The sequence below is a fragment of the Danio rerio genome, chromosome 1 (assembly GCF_052040795.2).
Source record: "Danio rerio strain M-AB ecotype USA chromosome 1, GRCz13ab, whole genome shotgun sequence".
Lineage (NCBI taxonomy): Eukaryota > Metazoa > Chordata > Actinopteri > Cypriniformes > Danionidae > Danio > Danio rerio.
In genome coordinates, this window is record NC_141021.1 from 53,397,501 (window position 1) to 53,417,669 (window position 20,169).

General features: G+C 34.0%; 2 protein-coding genes across 20 annotated transcripts in view; one reads left to right on the forward strand and one right to left on the reverse strand.

Annotated features, from left to right (window-relative positions):
• gprin3b (GPRIN family member 3b) overlaps positions 1 to 11,839 on the reverse strand; it is a 72,015-nt gene extending 60,176 nt beyond the window's left edge. Inside the window, exons 1-2 of the mRNA XM_087237761.1 lie at positions 11,632 to 11,839; positions 804 to 907 (exon numbers count right to left, since the gene is read on the reverse strand). The gene's annotated coding sequence lies outside the window, so the exon portion shown is untranslated. The remainder of the gene's footprint in view (positions 1 to 803; positions 908 to 11,631) is intronic.
• The window catches only part of otx2a (orthodenticle homeobox 2a), a 238,850-nt gene that overhangs the window by 215,296 nt on the left and 3,385 nt on the right, over positions 1 to 20,169 (forward strand). For 5 of the 19 annotated variants that reach the window (XM_087235153.1, XM_087235155.1, XM_087235154.1 and 2 more), the window contains 3 exons: positions 13,905 to 13,949; positions 16,531 to 16,648; positions 17,105 to 17,256. In XM_087235153.1, the coding sequence (XP_087091279.1) occupies positions 13,905 to 13,949; positions 16,531 to 16,648; positions 17,105 to 17,256 (315 nt within the window). 19 annotated transcript variants of the gene reach the window in all.

Genomic DNA, 20,169 nt, shown 5'->3' on the forward strand with positions numbered 1-20,169 from the left:
AACTGTGATCACAGGCTTTAATATATTTCTTTCCCTTCTTCCTTTTCATCTTGCCCACTGACCCTCCCTCTTTCTCTTTCTTACGAAGGGAAAAACTCGGGCTTACTCTGGACTTATTAAAGCTGGGATTAATTTGTAATGCTCCCTTTACCCTGAGGGCGAGCGGCAGATTTGTTATCTAAAGCAAACAGGGTGAAGCGCAATAAAACAGACGCACAAAAGACTGTGAAGTTTTAGAGGGAGCTTTTTTTTAAGGAGCTTTGCAGATTAAGAGAAAGTCGTATGTCGGAAATATGTGGCCTTCGTGAAAAGAAAGTGTGGCAAAAACGAGTCTAAAATGTTCTGGGTGTTTTGCGATTATTAATTCAGGGTTGTATTTTTTTGCATGCCATGAGATATATGCAACTGCTAGTACTTTTTTTGTTTGTTTTCTATTTGAATATTAATTTGTGATGTGGTTGTTTATTATCTGGCTGCGTGAATACGAGTAGTTGGACATTATCATTAGTGTGTATTTTTAAGTATGTATGCATAATCATTGTGCACAGAAGTGTCCCTATTGGTGTCTAGCAGACAAATATGAGGATATATAAGATTTAAACACAGTTGTTTTAGTTTTAGTATTATTAGTAACTGCTAATATTATCAACACAGGCTCATTCTGAAAGCCTACCCCTATATACATTTCTGGAGATCGCAAGTTATGTAGCCAGAAGTATGCATGGCTGTATTTTGTCTTTAAAACGAACACTATGGTGCAGCATGATGCCGTTCCTGTTCGTGCTTAACAGCTGACTGCTTACCTCCGTATGGACGGCTTTCCCGCTGCTACCAGTTTGTCCAGTAGCTCGCCTTGTACGTCAGCGGACTTGCAGAGATGAGTTGACCATGACAATGTGGTTCGAGTCTGGCGAAGAACGGTTGCAGAAAGCAGATAAAACAAAAACAGAAGCCAAAAAATAAAATAAACAAGTAAATAACAGGGTGAGAATGTGGTAAAATCTGAAAACGTAATAAAAATCAGGATGCTGCGAGGGATTTTCTTTTTCTGAATTGCTTTTTTAAAAACATTTTTTTTTATAATTTTGATTATTTAATCTGTTGTTGGACCAGCCGGGGCCAGGACCCCACTTCACATGCACCTCTATCTCTAATACAATCTGTACCTTTGAAGATATCTCAAGGCACTGAGTTATTTGAGAGACAAGAAGGAAAAAAATAATAATAACAATAATAATAAAAATAAATTTGAGAGAGACAGAAAAAGAGAACAAATAAACAAGAGGGAAAATAAAGAAGTTTGTAAAGACCGAATTATATTGTGGGAAAATACCAATACATTTAATACAATTGTTTTTTTTTTTTAGTTTATTCATTTTTATTTTTATTTAATATTAGACAGTTTCTATCTCATTTTTTTTTCACAAGCACAGATTGAGTAAATTTCTGTATTGCTTTTTAAAACTGTTGGTTGGGTTTAGGTAAGTGGGTGGGCGCTGGTCAATCTGTGCTTTCGAAAACACTAATGGTTGGGTTCAGGGAAGGAGGGTGGGTCAGTCAGTAAGTCAGTCAGTCGTCTATGGCCTCTGGTGAATTGACGTGAGAACAGCAGGAGGAAATGGCACTCTCTGAGATCTCAAAAAGCGTACACAGTGGCCTCTGGTGGATTGGCGAAACAAAAACTGGTATTTGGCGCTCTCCAGAAATGTATATTGGGGTACATAATCAGAATGAGTCTGGGTTGAATATTACTGATAAATTTAAAAGAAATCAAATAAAAGTTACAAATTTTAACACCTAGAAGAGAAAGTAGAGGTAATTTTTACTATAATTTGACGTTACAACGTCCTGGGTGCTGAAGAAGAGAATACAGGTACTTGACTGGACTGTCTGCAGTCCTGACTTGGATCCAATTGAAAATGTGTGGCGCATTTTAAAGAGCAAAATGCGACAACGAAGATCCTGTACTTTTGCCCACTTTAAGACTTGTTTGTAGGTGGAATAGGACAAAATGAGACCTGGAACACTTGGTGTCTTCAGTGCCTAAACGTATTTTAGGTGTTGTGAAAAGGAATGGCAACATTACAAAGTGGTAAACACTTTACTGATCCAACTTTTTTGAAATGTGTTGCAAAAACCAAAATTGGAATACGTGTTTATTTTGAAAAATTTTTAAAAATCATGAGAAACACAGTAAATAATGTTTGTTGTATTCTCTGCTATGAAATACAAGTCAAATTTAATTTAGCACAATTTTGTTTATCTGTTTTAGTTTGTTGCCAAAGCAATTTTTCTCATTTTAGTTTTACTTGATGCACCAAATTAAGTACATAAAATTCAAGTGAAATAAAAGTACAGACATGTTTTTTTTAAATAACGTATATGTCTGTATTTTTATTTCACTTATTTTTTTATTTCATGTTTTATTCACTTTTTACAAAAAAAAATGTATGACCATTATTTTATTTATGTTCTAAATATATATTTGAAATTTTTTATTTTTTATTTTTTGATAAATAACAAACATATTAAGAATGTAACTGGAATGAAATGCTTGTTATAATATGCAGTATATTATATGTAATTATACATTTTATTTAACTGTTAATATCTTATGCTATGTTTACCAAAAATCTCAAGAACACACATATATAATTACTAAAGGTAACCATAAAAATGAAATTGAAAAAGACTGAAGTATAAACATTTTCATAAACTGTCAAATACATTTTTACCGTTATTAATTTTTTCACTACTTAGAATTGGTATTTAAAATTATTATTTTTTTATACAGTTGAAGTCAGAATTATTAGCCCCCTTGTTTATTTTTTCCCCCACTTTCTGCTTAATGGAAAGATTTTTTCAAAACATTACTAAGCATAGTTTCAATAACTCATCTCTAATAACTTATTTAATCTATGCCATGATGACAGTAAATAATATTTGACTAGATATTTTTCAAGACACTTCTAGTGCTTAAAGTGTAAGCTTAAAGTGACATTTAGCGGCTTAGGTAGGTTAATTAGGTTAATTAGACAGCATAGGCTAATTAGGCGAGTTGTTGTATAACAATAGTTTATTCTATTTATTCTATGTGACTATCGAATAAAAAATAGCTTAAAGGGGCTAATAATTTGGACCTTAAAATGGTATTTAAAAAAATTTAGCCTAGCCGAAATAAAACAAATATGCCTTTCTCCAGAAGAAAAAATATTATAGGAAATCCTGTGAACATTTCCTTGCTCTGTTAAATATAATTTAGGAAATATTTTTAAAAAATTCAAAGGGGGTTATGATTCTGACTGTATATTAATTGTATTTATCTTGTACACATATATTTACAAGTGTAACTTTTGAAATGGCAAGCATTTAATGCTATGTTTACTATCCTGCTAAACAACCACCAAAGCATGATTATTAGTGAACACTGATCTCAGCATGGCCGATTATCATCTGGTTATAAATTGGATTCAGCCCATAGATCAGTCTGTGTGTGTGTGTGTGTGTGTGTGTGTGTGTGTGTGTGTGTGTGTGTGTGTGTGTGTGTGTGTGTGTGTGTGTGTGTGTGTGTGTGTGTGATGCATCCATCTGAATATGGATATGTCACATTCTTGCCTCTGGAAAAGGCTTTTTTTTTTTTTTGAATGCAGAGAACCAAATGCTGATTACATAAACGGCGCTCTTTGTTATCTGAATTTGTCATATGTTTCAGTGACAATAACCAGCTTAACCCAGCCAGAAGCCGCTGTACAAAAGCATTACTCCGGCGGGTTCGTCCATATGTCAAGCAGCCTTTAAAACAGTCCATTTCCATCTGATCGATTCTGACGTTTGTATGGCAGCTCCGCTCACCATGGCCAATCCATCAGATAAAGATTCGCATCCATAATCAATAGATTTTAATTAGTCTGATGACCGGACGGCTTAACTTTTCAATTGGCTTCAATGCTGTATTTTTTTTGACATGGTAATTAGGAGATTGCTTCTCATAATCTGCTGGTGTGATATGAAGTAATGAGATTATGAAAGAGAGATTAAGTGGAGGAAGCCAAGGCTGTTTGCTCACGTTTTTTGGGAATTGGTTAGAAAATGACTCGCTAGAAGACTCGCAAATACAGCACAAGTGTGAAAACGTCACTGTGAACTGGGTTTACTCCAATCAAACACATTTTTTCAGTCTATTATTAAATAAATTCATGAAGCTATTTCCTGAAATAGAGGAAAAAAACAATAATATATAAATAATTTATTCAGTTTCAAAATTCTCAGTTTATTTCAACTTGTTACCAAAGCAAAACTTTTCAATTTTATTAAATTTAATCATAGTGTCTCCGAAATATTAATCAACATGGTAACATTAGTATTAAAGTTACCCTCCTCCTTACTTTGCCACATTGCCAGGCACATAATACTCCAGAAATGTAGTTGTGTCACCTTCAGAGCTAATAGAAATCAAGATGACATCATCATGGCATCATCAAACAAGCTAAATGTCAGCACTCAACTTTCCCTCTTCTCCATGAGCACTTGTGTTTCCTTCAGGAAATGCACATCTATAGTTGCTCTTATCATTCCACACAACTGGATCAATATCTGTCTGTCTGTCTCTTTGTTTATTAGTCAGTCTGTCCGTCTGTCTGTCTCTCTGTCTATTAGTCACTCTCACTGTCTATCAGTCTGTCTATCAGTCTGTCTGTCTTTCTGTCTCTGTCTGTCTGTCTGTCTATGTGTCAGCTTTTTCTGATTTTCAGCTTCTCTGTCTGTCTGTCTGTCTGTCTGTCTATGTGTCAGCCTTTCTGCTATATGTCTGTCTGTCTGTCTTTCTGTCTCTCTATCTGTCTGTCTTTCTGTCTGTCTGTCTATCAGTCTGTCTGTCTTTCTGTCTCTGTCTGTCTGTCTGTCTATCTGTCTATCTATGTGTCCGCTTTTCTGCTATATGTCTGTCTGTCTTTCTGTCTCTCTATCTGTCTGTCTTTCTGTCTGTCTGTCTATGTGTCAGCTTTTCTGCTATCTGTCTGTTTGTCTGTCTGTCCATCTGTCCATCCGTCTGTCTGTCTGTCTATCAGTCTGTCTGTCCATCCGTCTGTCTGTCTGTCTGTCTGTCTGTCTGTCTGTCTATCTGTCTGTCTATTAATCTGTCTGTCTGTTTGTCTCTGTCTCTCTATCTGTCTGTCTGTCTATCTTTGTCAGATTTTCTGCTGTCTATCTGTCTATCATTCAGTCTGTCTGTCTGTCTGTCTGTCTGTCTATCTGTCTGTCTATCAATTTGTCTGTCTGTCTGTCTCTCTATCTGTCTGTCTATCAATATGTCTGTCTGTCTTTCTGTCTCTATCTATCTGGCTATCTGTTTGTCAGCTTTTCTGCTGTCTGTCTTACTGTCTCTTTCTGTCTGTCTGACTGCCTGTCTTTCTGTCTATCTGTGTGTCAGTTTGTCTGTCCGTCCGTCCGTCCATCTGTCTGTGTCTATCTGTCTGTCTGTCTGTCTATCTGTCTGTCTGTCTGTCAGTCAGTCTGTCTGTCTGTTTGTCTGTCTGTCTCTGACTATCTGTCTGTGTGTCCATCTGTGCATCCGTCTGTCTGTCTTTCATTCTGTCTGTCTGTCTGTCTCTGACTATCTGTCTGTGTGTCCATCCGTGCATCCGTCTGTCTGTTTTTCAGTCTGTCTGTCTGTCTCTCTATCAGCCTGCCTGTCTGTCTGTCTGTAACTATCTGTCTGTATGTCCATCCGTGCATCCGTCTGTCTGTCTGTCAGTCAATGGGGCCGGTCCTGCAGGCAGCTCTTAATCCCTCTCTTTTTTGTTTTCGGGTGGTTTCTGTGTGGGTCAGGAGGATCTCAACCTGCACATTCTTGCCAGGCTGTGTGAGCTTCACATGGAAACCACTGAAGCGCATTGTTGGACACAGAGAGAGAAGGAGATTACTGCAGCCATGCAAGTTATAACGTGAGCCTTGAGAAAGAAAGAGCTGGAAACGGCTGCGTTCAGATGCAAGTCGTATGCTATGAAGATGAAACTCTTATGTTGGCTTAGATGCTGCAGAACTACAGTTGAAGTTAAAATGATTCGCCCTCCTGTGATTATTTTTTTCTTTCTTTTTTTTATATTTTCCAAATTATGTTTAACAAAGCAAGGAAATTTTTACAGTATTTCCTAAAATATTTTTTTTTCTTTTGGGTAAAGTCTCATAAGTCTTATTATTTTTATTCGGCTAGAATAAAAGCAGTTTTTAGTTTTTTTTAAACCATTTTAGGGTCAAAATTATTAGCCCCTTTAAGCTATATATTTTTATGATAGTCTACAGAACAAACCATCATTATACAATAACTAGCCTAATTACCCTAGTTAAGCCTTTAAATGTCGCTTAGCTAAATACCAATATTTTGAAATATATCTAGTAAATTATTATTTACTGTCATCATGGCAAAGATAATAGACATTAGTTATTAGAAATGAGTTATTAAAACTATTATGTTTAGAGATGTGTTGACAAAATCTCCTTTCCATTAAACAGAAAATGGGGAAAAATATCCAGGAGGGCTAATAATTCTGACTTCAACTGTAAGTGTTTAGACTGGTAAAAATGAACTTGGCTCATCAAAGAAGATTTTTTTAGCTTAAACTCTGGATCTACTGGCACTTTGAGAGTCAAAACATTTATTATTCAAAACATTTATTATTTAAATATTTATTCTTTATTTATTTACTTATTTATTAATTATTATTTATTTATTTTATTTATTTATTAATAATTAATTTATTTTTTATTTAAATTTTTATTCATTTATTTATTTATTCTAACTTTGATTATTCTCCCAATTAGCCAACCTATTTTTTGGTTGTTGTTAGCTAAGAGTATAGCACTGAAGTCATGAACTGTCATGAAGTGAAGTAATTTTTGGAGGTTATGCAACACCACTCAGATGGAAATGTGGGTGTATTTTGTCATTGCAGTGTGTGTGTGTGTGTGTGTGTGTGTGTGTGTGTGTGTGTGTGTGTGTGTGTGTGTGTGTGTGTGTTTAGGCAGTGTATCTGGTTTCTCCTCCTGAGTTTCTCCTCTTGTTTCTCTCATCACTCCTGCTTGTGTTTACTCTGTTAATGAGGTGGGCGGGACCCCTGAGCTGTGATTGACAGCTGCACACTCCCCTGCTCTCCATTATCTCCATGTCCACACTCACGCTGAGTGTTTGGCTTTTAGTCTCCATCACTGACGTCACCGTGGCTGTGTTAACATTAACATTCATTTTGTTTTCGGCTATGTCCCTTTATTAATCTAGGGTTGCCAAAGTGGAATGAACCACCAACTTATCCAGCATATGTTTTATGCAGAGGATGCCCTTCCAGCTGCAACCCATCACTGGGTAAAAACCATACGCCTGAAGTGTATGTGTGTAAATGAGTGTTTCCCAATCAGTTGCGACTGGAATGGCATCCGCTGCATAAAACAAATGCCGGAATAGTTAGTGGTTCATTCCGCTGTGGCAACCGCTGACAAATTAAAACGAAGGAAAATTTGTGAATTAACACGCTAAAAATTCTAAAGGACTTTTTTGTGGATCCCGAATACATGGCAAAAGTTCACTCGAAACAGATCAGGGTTGTTGTAAGCAAATTTTAGGTCAAATAAGGTCAAAACCAACATTGAGTTTTTTTAACACAATTAAGGTGGCGCAGTGGGTAGCACAATCGTCTCACAGCAAGAAGGTCCCTGGTTCGAGCCTCAGCTTTGTCAGTTGACATTTCTGTATGGAGTTTGCATGTTCTCCCTGTGTTGGCGTGGGTTTCCTCCGAGTGCTCTGGTTTTCCCCACAAGTCCAAAGACATGCGCTATAGTTGAACTGGGTAATCTAAAATTGTTCGTAGGGTATGTGTGTGAATCAGTGTGTATTGATGTTTCCCAGTGGTGGGTTGCAGCTGGAAGGGCAATCGCTGTGTTGGCGGTTCATTTCACTGTGGTGACCACTGATTATTAAGGGACTAAGCTGAATAGAAAATGAATGAATGAACCCTGGACAATAGGTTAGTGCCAGCAGATATCTTGATTTTACAGGATCGATGCTCTTTAACAGACTGTGGTGTGCACAAATATGTTTTAAAGAGGTCCGAGCTGATTTTTTATTGGTTTACAGTATGTTGTAATCTAATCATTGTATATTTTGGTGCGATGGTGGCGCTTGAAATAGAATATTTGTTTTAGCTTAGTAATTTGTTTTTATTTACATTTAAATGACATGCTTTAACCCACACTGATAGAAAAATATTTCTGCAAAATTGTTGTAAACAATTTATATGTTGAATTTAAACAAACAAATGAAATGTAGTGATGTTCAACTTATTTTGTTTGCTTAAATTCAACCCAAATAAATTGTTTACAACCACTTACCTTAAAAAAATTACAAAATCCAACGAATTATCTTTGAATTTTTTTTTCAGTTCAAAGGTGGTCCATATTTGACTTACAACAACCCATCACTTTTTTTAGAATTCAAAAAGAATGCTTTATTTGCAGGAATTTGTGCGTACCTGCATTATTACACTCTAAAAACTGACATGTGTGGTTTGTTTAAACTACTTCGTTGAAATGAGCTGAATCAACATGATTCTTGAGGGGTTTTTCTTTGACAACTATAATGCACTTAAATTTGTAAAAGAAAAAAACTACTTAGTTAACTTAATTCTTTTGTTTCTCCAAGACAATTCGGTTACGTTAACTTAATGGGCTCTTCTATGCACAGCTAGAGTTTAATAGTTTAATAGCCAATGATAAACTTCCAGTGAAAGCTTAACCCTCTCAAGGCAGGCATTGCAGATTTGCAACAGTTAAAAACTAACTACCTTATTACTCCAGATACATATTTTATGAGTTTTTTTACTCAGAAGTACCACTGCAGGACTTTGTTGTCCATTAGCAACAAACAGTATCCCTACTTGCACACCAGATGACAAAAATGGAGTACCACATGACAAAGTGACTTGGAAACATGACCTACTCAATGAGGATTTGATATATTGGATGTGGATCCCATATTGTTTTTGTTGTTGTTCTGCCTCAGAAAAGCAATGTGTTACATTGTTTGAAAAGTTGTATATAAAAAGTTATTGTTTATATCATATTCAGTCGTCAGTGTCTAATTACCACACTGGGCCAATGTTGCAAATCTGCAACATCCCAGAATGCCTTGCATGTGAAGGTCTCTCTAAAAAAAAGTCAGGATTCTATTGTACTACCCCTATATGATAATTTTCCCCAAATATTAGATTTTTTCTGTTTCTAAAACTTAATTTGAGCCTGAGAGAAGTTCACAAGGTTGTTTTTACAGCATCGATGTTGCAATGTAATTACAATACATTCAGTTAAATAGACTGAAGCATTCATTTAGTTGTTCAAGCGCAAACGGAGATGAAAGACAGTGTAACCACTAGCACTGTCAGCAGAAACAGGCTAGGGCAGAAATTCCATTGAAAATACTGGGGTAACATAATCTGCCATATTTTAAAGACATGGCGGGGGGAAAGCAAGATTTAATGCAGTACTTCTTGTCCGATTTGAGACCCACATCATATAGCTTATCAAACAGGCAGTGAAGATTGCTGATTTTGAAAGAAATCGGATCTTAAACATGACAATTTTGTAATGGAAAGACAGTTCACCTGAAGCTCTGGGCTGCCTAGCTGAAAATTAAAAGTGTGTGTGCATATAGCGCAGTGTTTTTACAAATTTTAGTGGATAAAACAATTGTCATCTAAAAAAAAACAAGAATCATGTTGATTCAGCTCGTTTTAAATAAGTAGTTTGAACAAGCAGCAGAAATTATTCCTTTTTGAGTGAGTAGTGTTTGTAATGTAACACAGCTCAGAAAACCTAATATTAATCCTCTGAATAATGTATGCAGGTTAAGTGTTGAGGGCTGGCGTGAGTCTCGGATTATGCAGCTGATCTGGGGTCTGATTCTCCGCGTCTCAGGGATCACATGATCGAGATTAAAGACGCTGAATCTGACCTGAGATCAGCTGGGAGCTGGAGGAAGGGTGTGTTCCTGCCAGCAGCTGCCGGTTGAATTTTCTCATGAACAAAAGCTCAGATCGGTTAGTGACACTCGGATCTAATCACTGCTCTCGTTTACCTGCCGCACATTTGTTCAGGACCAAATTATCAGGGGTTTGCCTCATATGCGCATATTTCTCTTACACTCAAAAAATGATGTTTGCTGTTTGTTAAAACTTGTATAAAGTGAGCTGAAACAACACAATTTTTAAGGTCTTATTATGACAACTTAATTGTTTCATGCTCGATCCACTTAAAACTGTAAAAACTAATAAGTCAACTTAATTCTTTTAGCACAAAACGTTGTTAACTTTTCATTTTTATAACTTTAAGTAGATTAAACAAAAAATAATTAAGTTGTCCTCCAAAAACCATTAAGAATTGTGTTGTTTCAGCTCAACTACTCGAGTAGTTTAAACAAGCATCAAAAGTCTTTTTGTCCTGTTAAAAGTAGTAATAAAGTTAAACTGTATATTTTGTTTAATTTGGTGTGCACCATTGTGATGCCACTGAACTTTATCTAAATGCATATTTTTTAATAACTTGCTGTTTAGGCTGATTTGCAACTGTTTCCTTTAAGAGAAGTGTTTTATAACAAAGACGTCAATATCTAAAGCATGTCTGAACTGAAGTGTCGCATTTACTTTTATTTTAGTTCGTTAAAACTTTGAATAACATTTTGTTTCTCAAAAGAAAACAAATTAGTGAATTTACATAGCCTGTTTGTGGGGTTTCCAAATGAGTGCTGTTTAGGGGGGTTGCATAAAAGTTTGATAATAATAATTATTATTAATATTATATATTTGTTATTTTCCACAACTTTAATATCAATAATAATAATAATAATAATAATAATAATAATAATAATAATAATAATAATAATATATTTGTTATTTTCCACAACTTAATAATAATAATAATATATTTGTTATTTTCCAAAACTTGTTTTTTTATTATTATCATTATAATAATAATAATTATATATCTCATAATAATAATAATAGCTCATCATTATTTTAATGTAGCCTACATATTACAAAGGTTGTGTAAAAGTTTGATACTACTATTAATAATAATAATAAAACTTGTGGAAAATAAAATAGATATATAATTGTTGTTGTTTTGCATAAAGTATTGTGTAAAGTTTATTAAATTAAGCAAAGCTTTTAAGAAAAATAAAACGCATAATAATATAAATATCCAGCAACTTATTCATCACAAAATTTAAAAAGTTATATGGGTCACGGGCCTCGTTATTTAACCAAACAAATGAGCCAATATTCAAATAAATGATGACATTTTCGTATGATGTAGCACAAAGAAGTGTTACATTTTTATAATTAAATTAAGAAATAAGTTTTATTTAAATTTTCAATGACGGGAATTCAACTTTAAGATCATTTTCTAGTCCGATTTACTTAAACAATTAAGTAGATCCAACGCAAAATTGCTACGAAAGTTATTTTAACGCAACCAAAATTAAGAACAACGTTGTTTTCACATACATGAATAGCCTATATCAAACATTTCTTTAAATAGCATGAGATTTAAATGTTTTTTTAAGCGGCTGATGGAGAAAGTCGGCTCTACCTGCTGATTCTCCGCATCCAGGTGTAAAAGTTTCCCGCGACTTCGCTCTACTGCCGGAAGTGGCGCTGAGTGACAGATCTGGCTCGTGCTTTCTGACAACTCGGGCTTTACAGGGGATTTTATGCACCATCGTTTTAATAAGCGCCGACAATTTACAAGAGACGACACGACAATCCGCCTGGCAAAGAGGCTAGTCACACACACACACACACACACACTCTCTCTCTCTCACACACACACACACACACGCACTCGGTCGCTTTAGGCCGGCTGATCCCGCGGCTTTACGGGTTTATACTGCTCAGGAAACTCTACTGCATTTTGGGATTACACAAATACCCCTGGACAATAGGTTAGTGCCAGCAGATATCTTGATTTTACGGGATCGATCCTCTTTAACAGACTTTGGCGCGCGCAAATATGTTTTCAAGGAGTCAGAGCTGATTCTTCTTGGTTTTGTTGTAATCTCATCATTGTGTATATTGGTGCGACGGTTTTTAGCTTATAATAGGTTCAATTAAAAAAACGTTCAATCTATAAAAATGTTTGGTTGTTTTAAGCCAAAACTAGCCTATGTCAAATATTGACAATTATTTTCAAAATTAATTGACATTTTTAATTAAAAAAATATTTCCAAATATTAAACCCAATGTTGAGTTTGTTATACAACCCATACTTCTTAGAGTGATATAAAACATTATAAAGCATCTTTCATTTTATAAAAAAGCCGTTTTCATATCCAAAAAATACTTTATACAAAGTCTAAATAGCTCCATAATGTCGCTTGCTTTCTGTGAATATGCTACAACAGTGTTTATCGACCTTTTAGTTAATTTCAGTCCTAATATCTTTTAGTCATTGATATCAAGAATGTATAAGCCTTTTAACAAAACTAATTATGACTTGATCTTCGATTTTTCACTGTATTATAAACAGTTGTGTTTATTATAACTACTTTTATGTATTTATTTACTATTTATTTTGACAGCTGTAGCATTTACGCCACATTAGCTTAGGCCTGTTATTATTATTTTATCGTTATTGTCGTAATTTACTTTGTTTATTTAATTATTTTACATTGTGTTTTGTTGCTTTCTATATGCCTATAATGTTTTACATGATCGTTTAACTTTTTTATTTGAGTAATATAACATAATAATATAAAACTATAGCCTGGGCTAAGAATTTTGTCAATCCATTATGTTTTAGTTTTAGCATTTTAATCTAATTTTATTGCTCTTTTTTCTGTGTGAATTTGTTTGCTTTACTTTTAAGCCTCACAAAAAGATTTTAAAACATAGCCTATTTAAAAGCTTGAATCTGAAACTGAACTCACTCGTTATGTATGGCAGGGTATTAAATGTAGCCCATTTTTTAATGACGTAATAAATCTGGACAATGACTGACCCGCATATCAGAGAAAGCATGGACTCGAATGACGAATAACTTAAAATGCCGTGAAACTGTGTTTTACTGTTGTCTAAAAGTGTTTTAAATTCTTTTAAGACTCAAACTTCTTTGAAGGGTAAGTGGATGAAGTTTATAGACATTTATAGGCTGTAAAAAAATCTGGCTGCCTTTCATTTTTAAGCTGAATCAAGTTAATTATTTGAGTCCATTAAACTTATATTATGTTAATCTGATTTGAAACAGCTTGCGTAATTTATAAAATTAAGTTAGAACATGATTTTATTAAGTGATGATGAGCTAAAAACATCCTTTCAGTACTAATTGATCATGTAATTTTTTACAGTGTAAAATTGATCCTCACTCGCGACGCCTTTCCATCGGCCAGACGGTAAATCGATTTAAGAATAATATATTTGTATCATTCGTATTTACTTCCTAAGTCTCACTAAAGAATTAAAAGTGTATTGAAATAGTTTGTTTTCGCACATTCACACTGCAGGTCAATATTGCGTCGCCCAAACGGGAGGAGTTTATTACTTCTTCTTGTTTCTGATTGGCTAGAGCAGTCGTCTGTGAGAGCAAGCAAGCTTTCTGATTGGCCGGGGTGGGCGGGACTGCAGGTGTCTTTTGCTCATAGACGGACAGGCCATCAAAAAGGTGATCAATCTCAATCCGTCAGCATTGCTTATCAGCGATAATATTACGTTTGGATACAAGGATCCTCTTTAGACAGCGCATATGCGTGGACTTTAAGCAAATTGGGAACTTGTTGTGAAGTTTGGCTAATTTGTTTTTGGCTAATCAGCTGGAGTCGCCTTCCTCTCAAAAGTAAAAAGGTGTTTCTTGGCTTTGTGGATTTTCAGTTTACGGATCTCAAAGAAAATATCACAGAAGATCAAGACAAAAAGGTAAAGCAAAATGTTTCGTTAACATATGCTAAAATGATTTAATTTTTGTATAAATTTAACACACCACTTTCTGTCATTCAGATCGGATTTTTGCATTAAGTAAATTAATAAATGTCACTGCATGTTGTAACACTGAAAACATTCTGTTTTATTAAAATAAATTTAAGTTTAAAAAATAAATTACACGTTGAGGTAAATTTTTAGGCTTGTTCAAAATGATCATGCTGCGTATAAACATTTAAAGAGTAAAAAAGTTGAGTTAGGCTGTAAAAATTATATGATTGATTAGTCCTGAAAGGAAGAATATGTTTTTAGTTCATTGTAAGTTATTAAATTTAGTTAATAATATTCTAACTTAATTTTATAAGCTATTTTAAGTCAGTTTAACAAGTTCAATGGACTCATAAGTTCAATTTGATTCAGCTTGAAAATTTAAGGCAGTCGGGATTTTTTACAGTGTACTTTTAAAGTAAAATTGCTTGATTTAGGAAAATAGCTCAAATATATTGAAATATAGGCTAAATATATATTTGCATAAGTTATTTATTGAATTTTTAATGGTTGTTATTTCAGGGAAATAATTAGCTTTGACTGAATCGAAAAAAAAGCATTGCTTATATTTAAAGTGTTCATATATATATTTGGTTAAGTTAAATCTTCAAATATGGGCTATAAAAAGCAAATAAAACTGAGTGTTATTACATGTAAAAACAAAAGAAACGTATTGCTAATGTGTAGCCTATTTCTAAACTAATAGCCTATATTTAGCTTGAGATGTTGCTTTGAGAGCAGAACTCGATCGCGATTGCAGGCGTTCTGTAATTAACAAAGTTTGCATCAGCCCGAAAAGCAGAGTTTGTCGTTTATTTAGTTGATAAGGTTTCTTCTGCAAATGGAGTCCCCTCTGGGTCTAATCTAAATGGCTATGGAGAATAATTTGCACACTCACTGGCCATTTACATATAGTTAAAGCTCGATTGTGGAGTCTTTAGGCCCATGTTATCTGTCCTCAGCGTGGGATTAATGGGGCCATTCATAGGCATGAGCGACGGAGAAAAAGCGCAACATGTCATTTACAGAACTTTTGTCTTAATACATTTGTACTATTGCCTCATGACAATTGCAGCGAAACACGGGTTGGTCCTCCCAAATCATTCCGAATGCGCATAAACCTGGAGTTTGGCTATCTCGAGCGGCCTTCTGTCCATCACGTAAACTCATCTTCAAGCGTTTCGGGGCTTCTCGTGTTAATGCTAAATTAATAAATATTTTTTATGTAGTTTTTGAGAATTGTTTTAATTATTCGTTTCTAGGTTGACGAATAATTTACTTATTATTTTAAGTCATAATGAAAACGTATTATAATACGCATAATATTACAATATAAACCAATTGTTTTGTATTTAAAATAAATGATTAGAAATACTATATATGTTTTATGGCATACTTCAAAAAATAAAGATGATTTAGTGTTTTAAAAGTGTTTATTTTGATTTTGTTCTTAAATAAATTGGGGCGGTTCATCTGCTGTGGTGACCCCAGGTTAATAAAAGGATGAAGCCGAAAAGAAAACTAATGAATAAAAAGTAAAATGCTCTTACACTTCATATTTTCAGATTTTTTTATAGTATATGCATCAATTCCTGTGCTTTTACCATTAATCGCCATATCAAGAATTTGGTAGAGGTTGATATTTTAAAAAATTATGCATGTGTTAAAAAAATGCATTGAGTGTGTTAACTTTAGCGACATTGGGAGTTTAGAAGTGCAATCCAAACATTATTTTCTTGGTGGGGCAGTTAAAGGGATAAACAAAGTCTTAAAAGTTATGTGCTTGACTTCTGTGAATACACAAACACTTTTAGCGATATTTGTTCTAGAACTGGATTTCTTTACTGTAAAAAAAATATTTAAATTCTTAAGTTGAATCAAATTAACTGAGTCTATTGAACTTATATCATGTTAAATTGAATTAAAACAGCTTGTGTAACTTAAAAAAATTATTAGAACATGAATAACTTAGTTTAATGAGTTATAATGACTTAAAACATGCTGTCAGGACTAATTGATCATACAGTGTTCGAATTGATTCTAAAAGCTCCAAGTTCTAAAATATGACGTGGAGGAAATGGGTCGATTTATTTAGTGAATCTGACGCCATCTGTTCGATTAGAACGCGCGTGAAGTAAATTCATAATTCTGCCGCCAACTTTAAACAAAAGAAAAGATCAAACAGTCCGCGGCGTTTAGTCCGTCAGGAGCGCTTAACAGGGCATGACATGTAAATGGCCAATTAGTGTGTGAAGCCCTTGATTAGTCGAGTGTGAAAAAAGAGATCATCAATGGAAAGACATTAGTCATATTCGGACTGATCACTCTTGCGACATGCGTTTGATGTGTCTGTAGACCAATTAAATATGATGCTGCGTGCATTCGTTTATTATGATATTCGTTTATTTTATTTTCTGCTTAGTCCCTTTGGACCGCCAACGTTTTCAGCATATGTTTATCATTTTATAACTGTTTATTGCCCCGTTTATTATTATATATATTTTTAAATAATAATTTATATTTGTTGCAGGTGTCTCCCTGGAGCTCAACAATGATGTCATACCTCAAGCAGGCCCCGTATGCCATGAACGGGCTGGGGCTCGGCGGGGCAACCATGGACCTCCTGCATCCCTCTGTGGGATATCCCAGTAAGAGCATCACATTTCTTTATGCAAAAGAGCAAGTAAATATCTACTTCTTTTTCTTTTCTTGTTTGCAATAGCATAGGACGACTTTAAAATTATTTTAAAGCATTTTGAGCGAAGAGTTTGCATGTTCGTGTGGGTTTCCTTCGAGTGCTCCGGTTTCCCCCACAGTCCAAAGACATGCGCTGACCTATGGTTGAATTGAATGAGCTAAATTGGCCGTAGAGTATGTGTGAGTGATTGCAAGGGTGCGTGAGTGTTTCTTAGTGCTGGGTTGCGGCTAGAAGGACATCCACTGAGTGAAACATATGCTGGATAAGTTGGCAGTTCATTCCGCTGTGGCGACCCCTGATTAATAAAAGGACTTAGCCGAAAAGAAAAGAAATGAATGAATATTTGAGAGAAAACGCAAGATGGTGAAAATCTTTAGACCTCATTTGGTTGTCTTTGTTTTTGTAGCGAATCCTCGTAAACAAAGAAGAGAGAGGACGACATTTACACGCACTCAGCTGGACATCTTGGAGAGTCTGTTCGCTAAAACCCGCTATCCTGACATTTTCATGCGCGAGGAGGTCGCCCTGAAGATTAATTTGCCCGAGTCAAGAGTGCAGGTGGGTGTTTTCGGGCTACTTATACACCGTTAAAAAAATCAACAAATATATATTTTTATGTTGCTTTAACTTATTTTAAGAAGTTAATCAGGTTTTGAATGCATTTTAGGTTAGACAATATTTAATATTTTTAGGCAGTTTGAGGAATGCAAGTTGAAATGACTAGAAAAGTTTATTTAATTGAACTAAAAAAAAAATAACGCAGCAAAAATTTGTATTAGTCTTCATGTTAATTTAGCACTTTATATAATTTAAAATATTTAAAAGCAGCTTCAGATACACAGGAAAACGTATTGTTAAAGGGATAGTTCACTCAAAAATTTAAATCCTTTACTCATTTGTTCCAAAAATGCACTCAAAAATTACTTTAGCTCATGATCAGTTAGTCATGACAGCACATGTTTTCAGTTAATTGTAACTTATTAAACTAAGTTAATAATGTTCTAACTTAATTTTATAAGTTGTGCACACTGTTTTAAATGGGTTTAACACAATATAAGTTCAATAGACTCATAAAGTTAGTTTGATTCAGCCTAAAAATTTAAGGCAACCAGGATTTTTTTACAGTGTGCTTGTTCAAACGACTTATTTAAAAGAAGTTGAAACAACACAGTTCTTAAGTTTTGGGGGCACAACTTAATTGTTTTATATTCAATCCACTAAAGTTAATCGATTTGTGTTGGGACAACATGAGTGAATTGTGTGGAACCCAGTATTTTTTACAGAGTGTTTGAGTTTCTTTGTTTACCGAACACAAAAGAAAGATATAGCGCAAAATATTTGCGGAGGAAAAAAACAGACAATGGCTTCCATAGAATTATTTAATCCTAAACTGGATGCAGTGTCTGCTTTTGTGTTCAACAGAAGAAATAAATTCTTAAAGTTTGGAAATACTTAAGTGTGTGAGTATACGGTGATGAAATTGTTATTTTAAGCAGGTGAACTACCGCTTTAAATGAGTAATTGTCTTCTATTTTTGAAACAAGATCAATTATAGTAGACAATTATGTGACATTATTTTTGAACTCATGTAACACTGTAAACTCAAAGTTAGTTAAACGTTTACCAATGATTCAAGCAGTTACATAAGATAACAAAGAAATAAAGCGTAACCAAGTCATTACTCTGCAGAATTCAGTTTTATAATCAATCAGTTTTGATGTTAAATTCAGTTCAGTGACAGATGCGTCAGTGGGTAATTGTTTATTTATAAACTTTTCATTAAAAGATATTAATACACTGTAAAACCCAAAAAGTTAAGGTTACTCAAGCTGTTTGAGGAAACTGATTGCAACAAACCATTTGAGTTCAAAAACTAATCCTAATGAGTACTGTGAACTTAATCCATTTGATTAAATGAAGCAGTCTGAGCACAGTAAAACCACTGAGTTCAAAACTCTTTTCAAATGAGTAGAATTAACTTTCAGTATATTGTAAGTTAAGGACCCTCATTTCATTTGATAAAGTTGACTGTTGGGTTTTACAGTGTAATATTAACAGTTCCTATTTTGTGATTCTTGGGTGTTTTTCCCCCATTATTTTACTTTTTGTGAAATACATTATCAGACTTTTATCTCTGCTCTGACAACGTTTGGTGTTTAAAAATTTATTAAGAGTGAATTTTATTATCATTTTTAGTAGTTCTGAAATGATATATTGTAAATTACGATACAAAACTGGGTTGTTTACAGATTTATTAAAATATATCTTGTATTACACAATGTGTTTATTTAAATAACCACAAAAAAAAAATTTCTAAGTTGCAGGATTAAATGTGCAACATTAAAATCAGAGATCAAGTTCCCATAATGCTATCCTAAGCGTAAATATACAGAAAACATCCCATAAATCTCCAATAAACAGATGTAGTGTTCAGAAAATAGTAATGTCATAATTCAGCTTGATTCATTTAATTTCCTTTAAGTCAGTTTAACTTGAATAATAACGTTCAGTTCAGTTTAATAACAGGTTTATGAATCATTATTATTATTACTGAGTTCTGAACAGCGCTGTAGAAGAAACCAGGGTCATTATTCAGCTAAATTTAGCTGATTCAGTTCGGTTCATCATGTTTCAGTGTTGCAAAGTTCATAATTTATGAAGTTAGTGTCATCATCCAGTTCAGTTCAGTTCACTCTTTTTTCCTCCTCATCTGATACTGTCATTATTCAACTCTGCTTAGTCAAATGTCTTCAGTTTTCAGTTCGGTATCCATGTTCATCAATTATAAAATGAGTTCAATTTCAGCTCTACACCAAAAAATGACAATTCATTACTTGTCCTCCACTCTTTCCAAACCTGTTTGAGTTTCTTTCTTCGACACAAGAAGATATACTGGAAGAAAAAAAAATATTAATTGACTACCATAGTATGTTTTGTTCATATATATATGGATGTCGATGGCTCCTTTTCTCAGCATTCTTCAGAATATTTTGTTTTGTGTTCGACAGAAAGTTGAGGAAATTATCATTTTTGGGTGAAAAAATTTCTTTAAGCTCATTTATTTAAATTCAGTTCAATGTTTCATTGTTAATCAGCTCTAAATTGTAATAAAGTTGTACATTTAAACAATTCATCTCTACATTAATACATTTAAACCAACTTCAGAAGACAATACTGCCAATATTTGTCTCAATTCAGATTAAAGGGGTAGGTCATTCAAAAAAAATGAAGGGTTTACTCATCTTTTACTTGTTCTAAACCGGTTTTACTTTCATTCTTTTGTTGAACACAAAGCAAGGTATTCTGAAGAAAGCTGTAAACATTGACTTACATTGTATTTTTGTTCATATGTACGTCAATGGTTACAGGTTTTCAGTTTTCTTCAGAATATCTTGTTTTGTGTTTGATAGAAAAACTCATTTCATAACAGTTTAATAGAACCACTTGAGTATAAGTTAAAGCTGAGGAAAT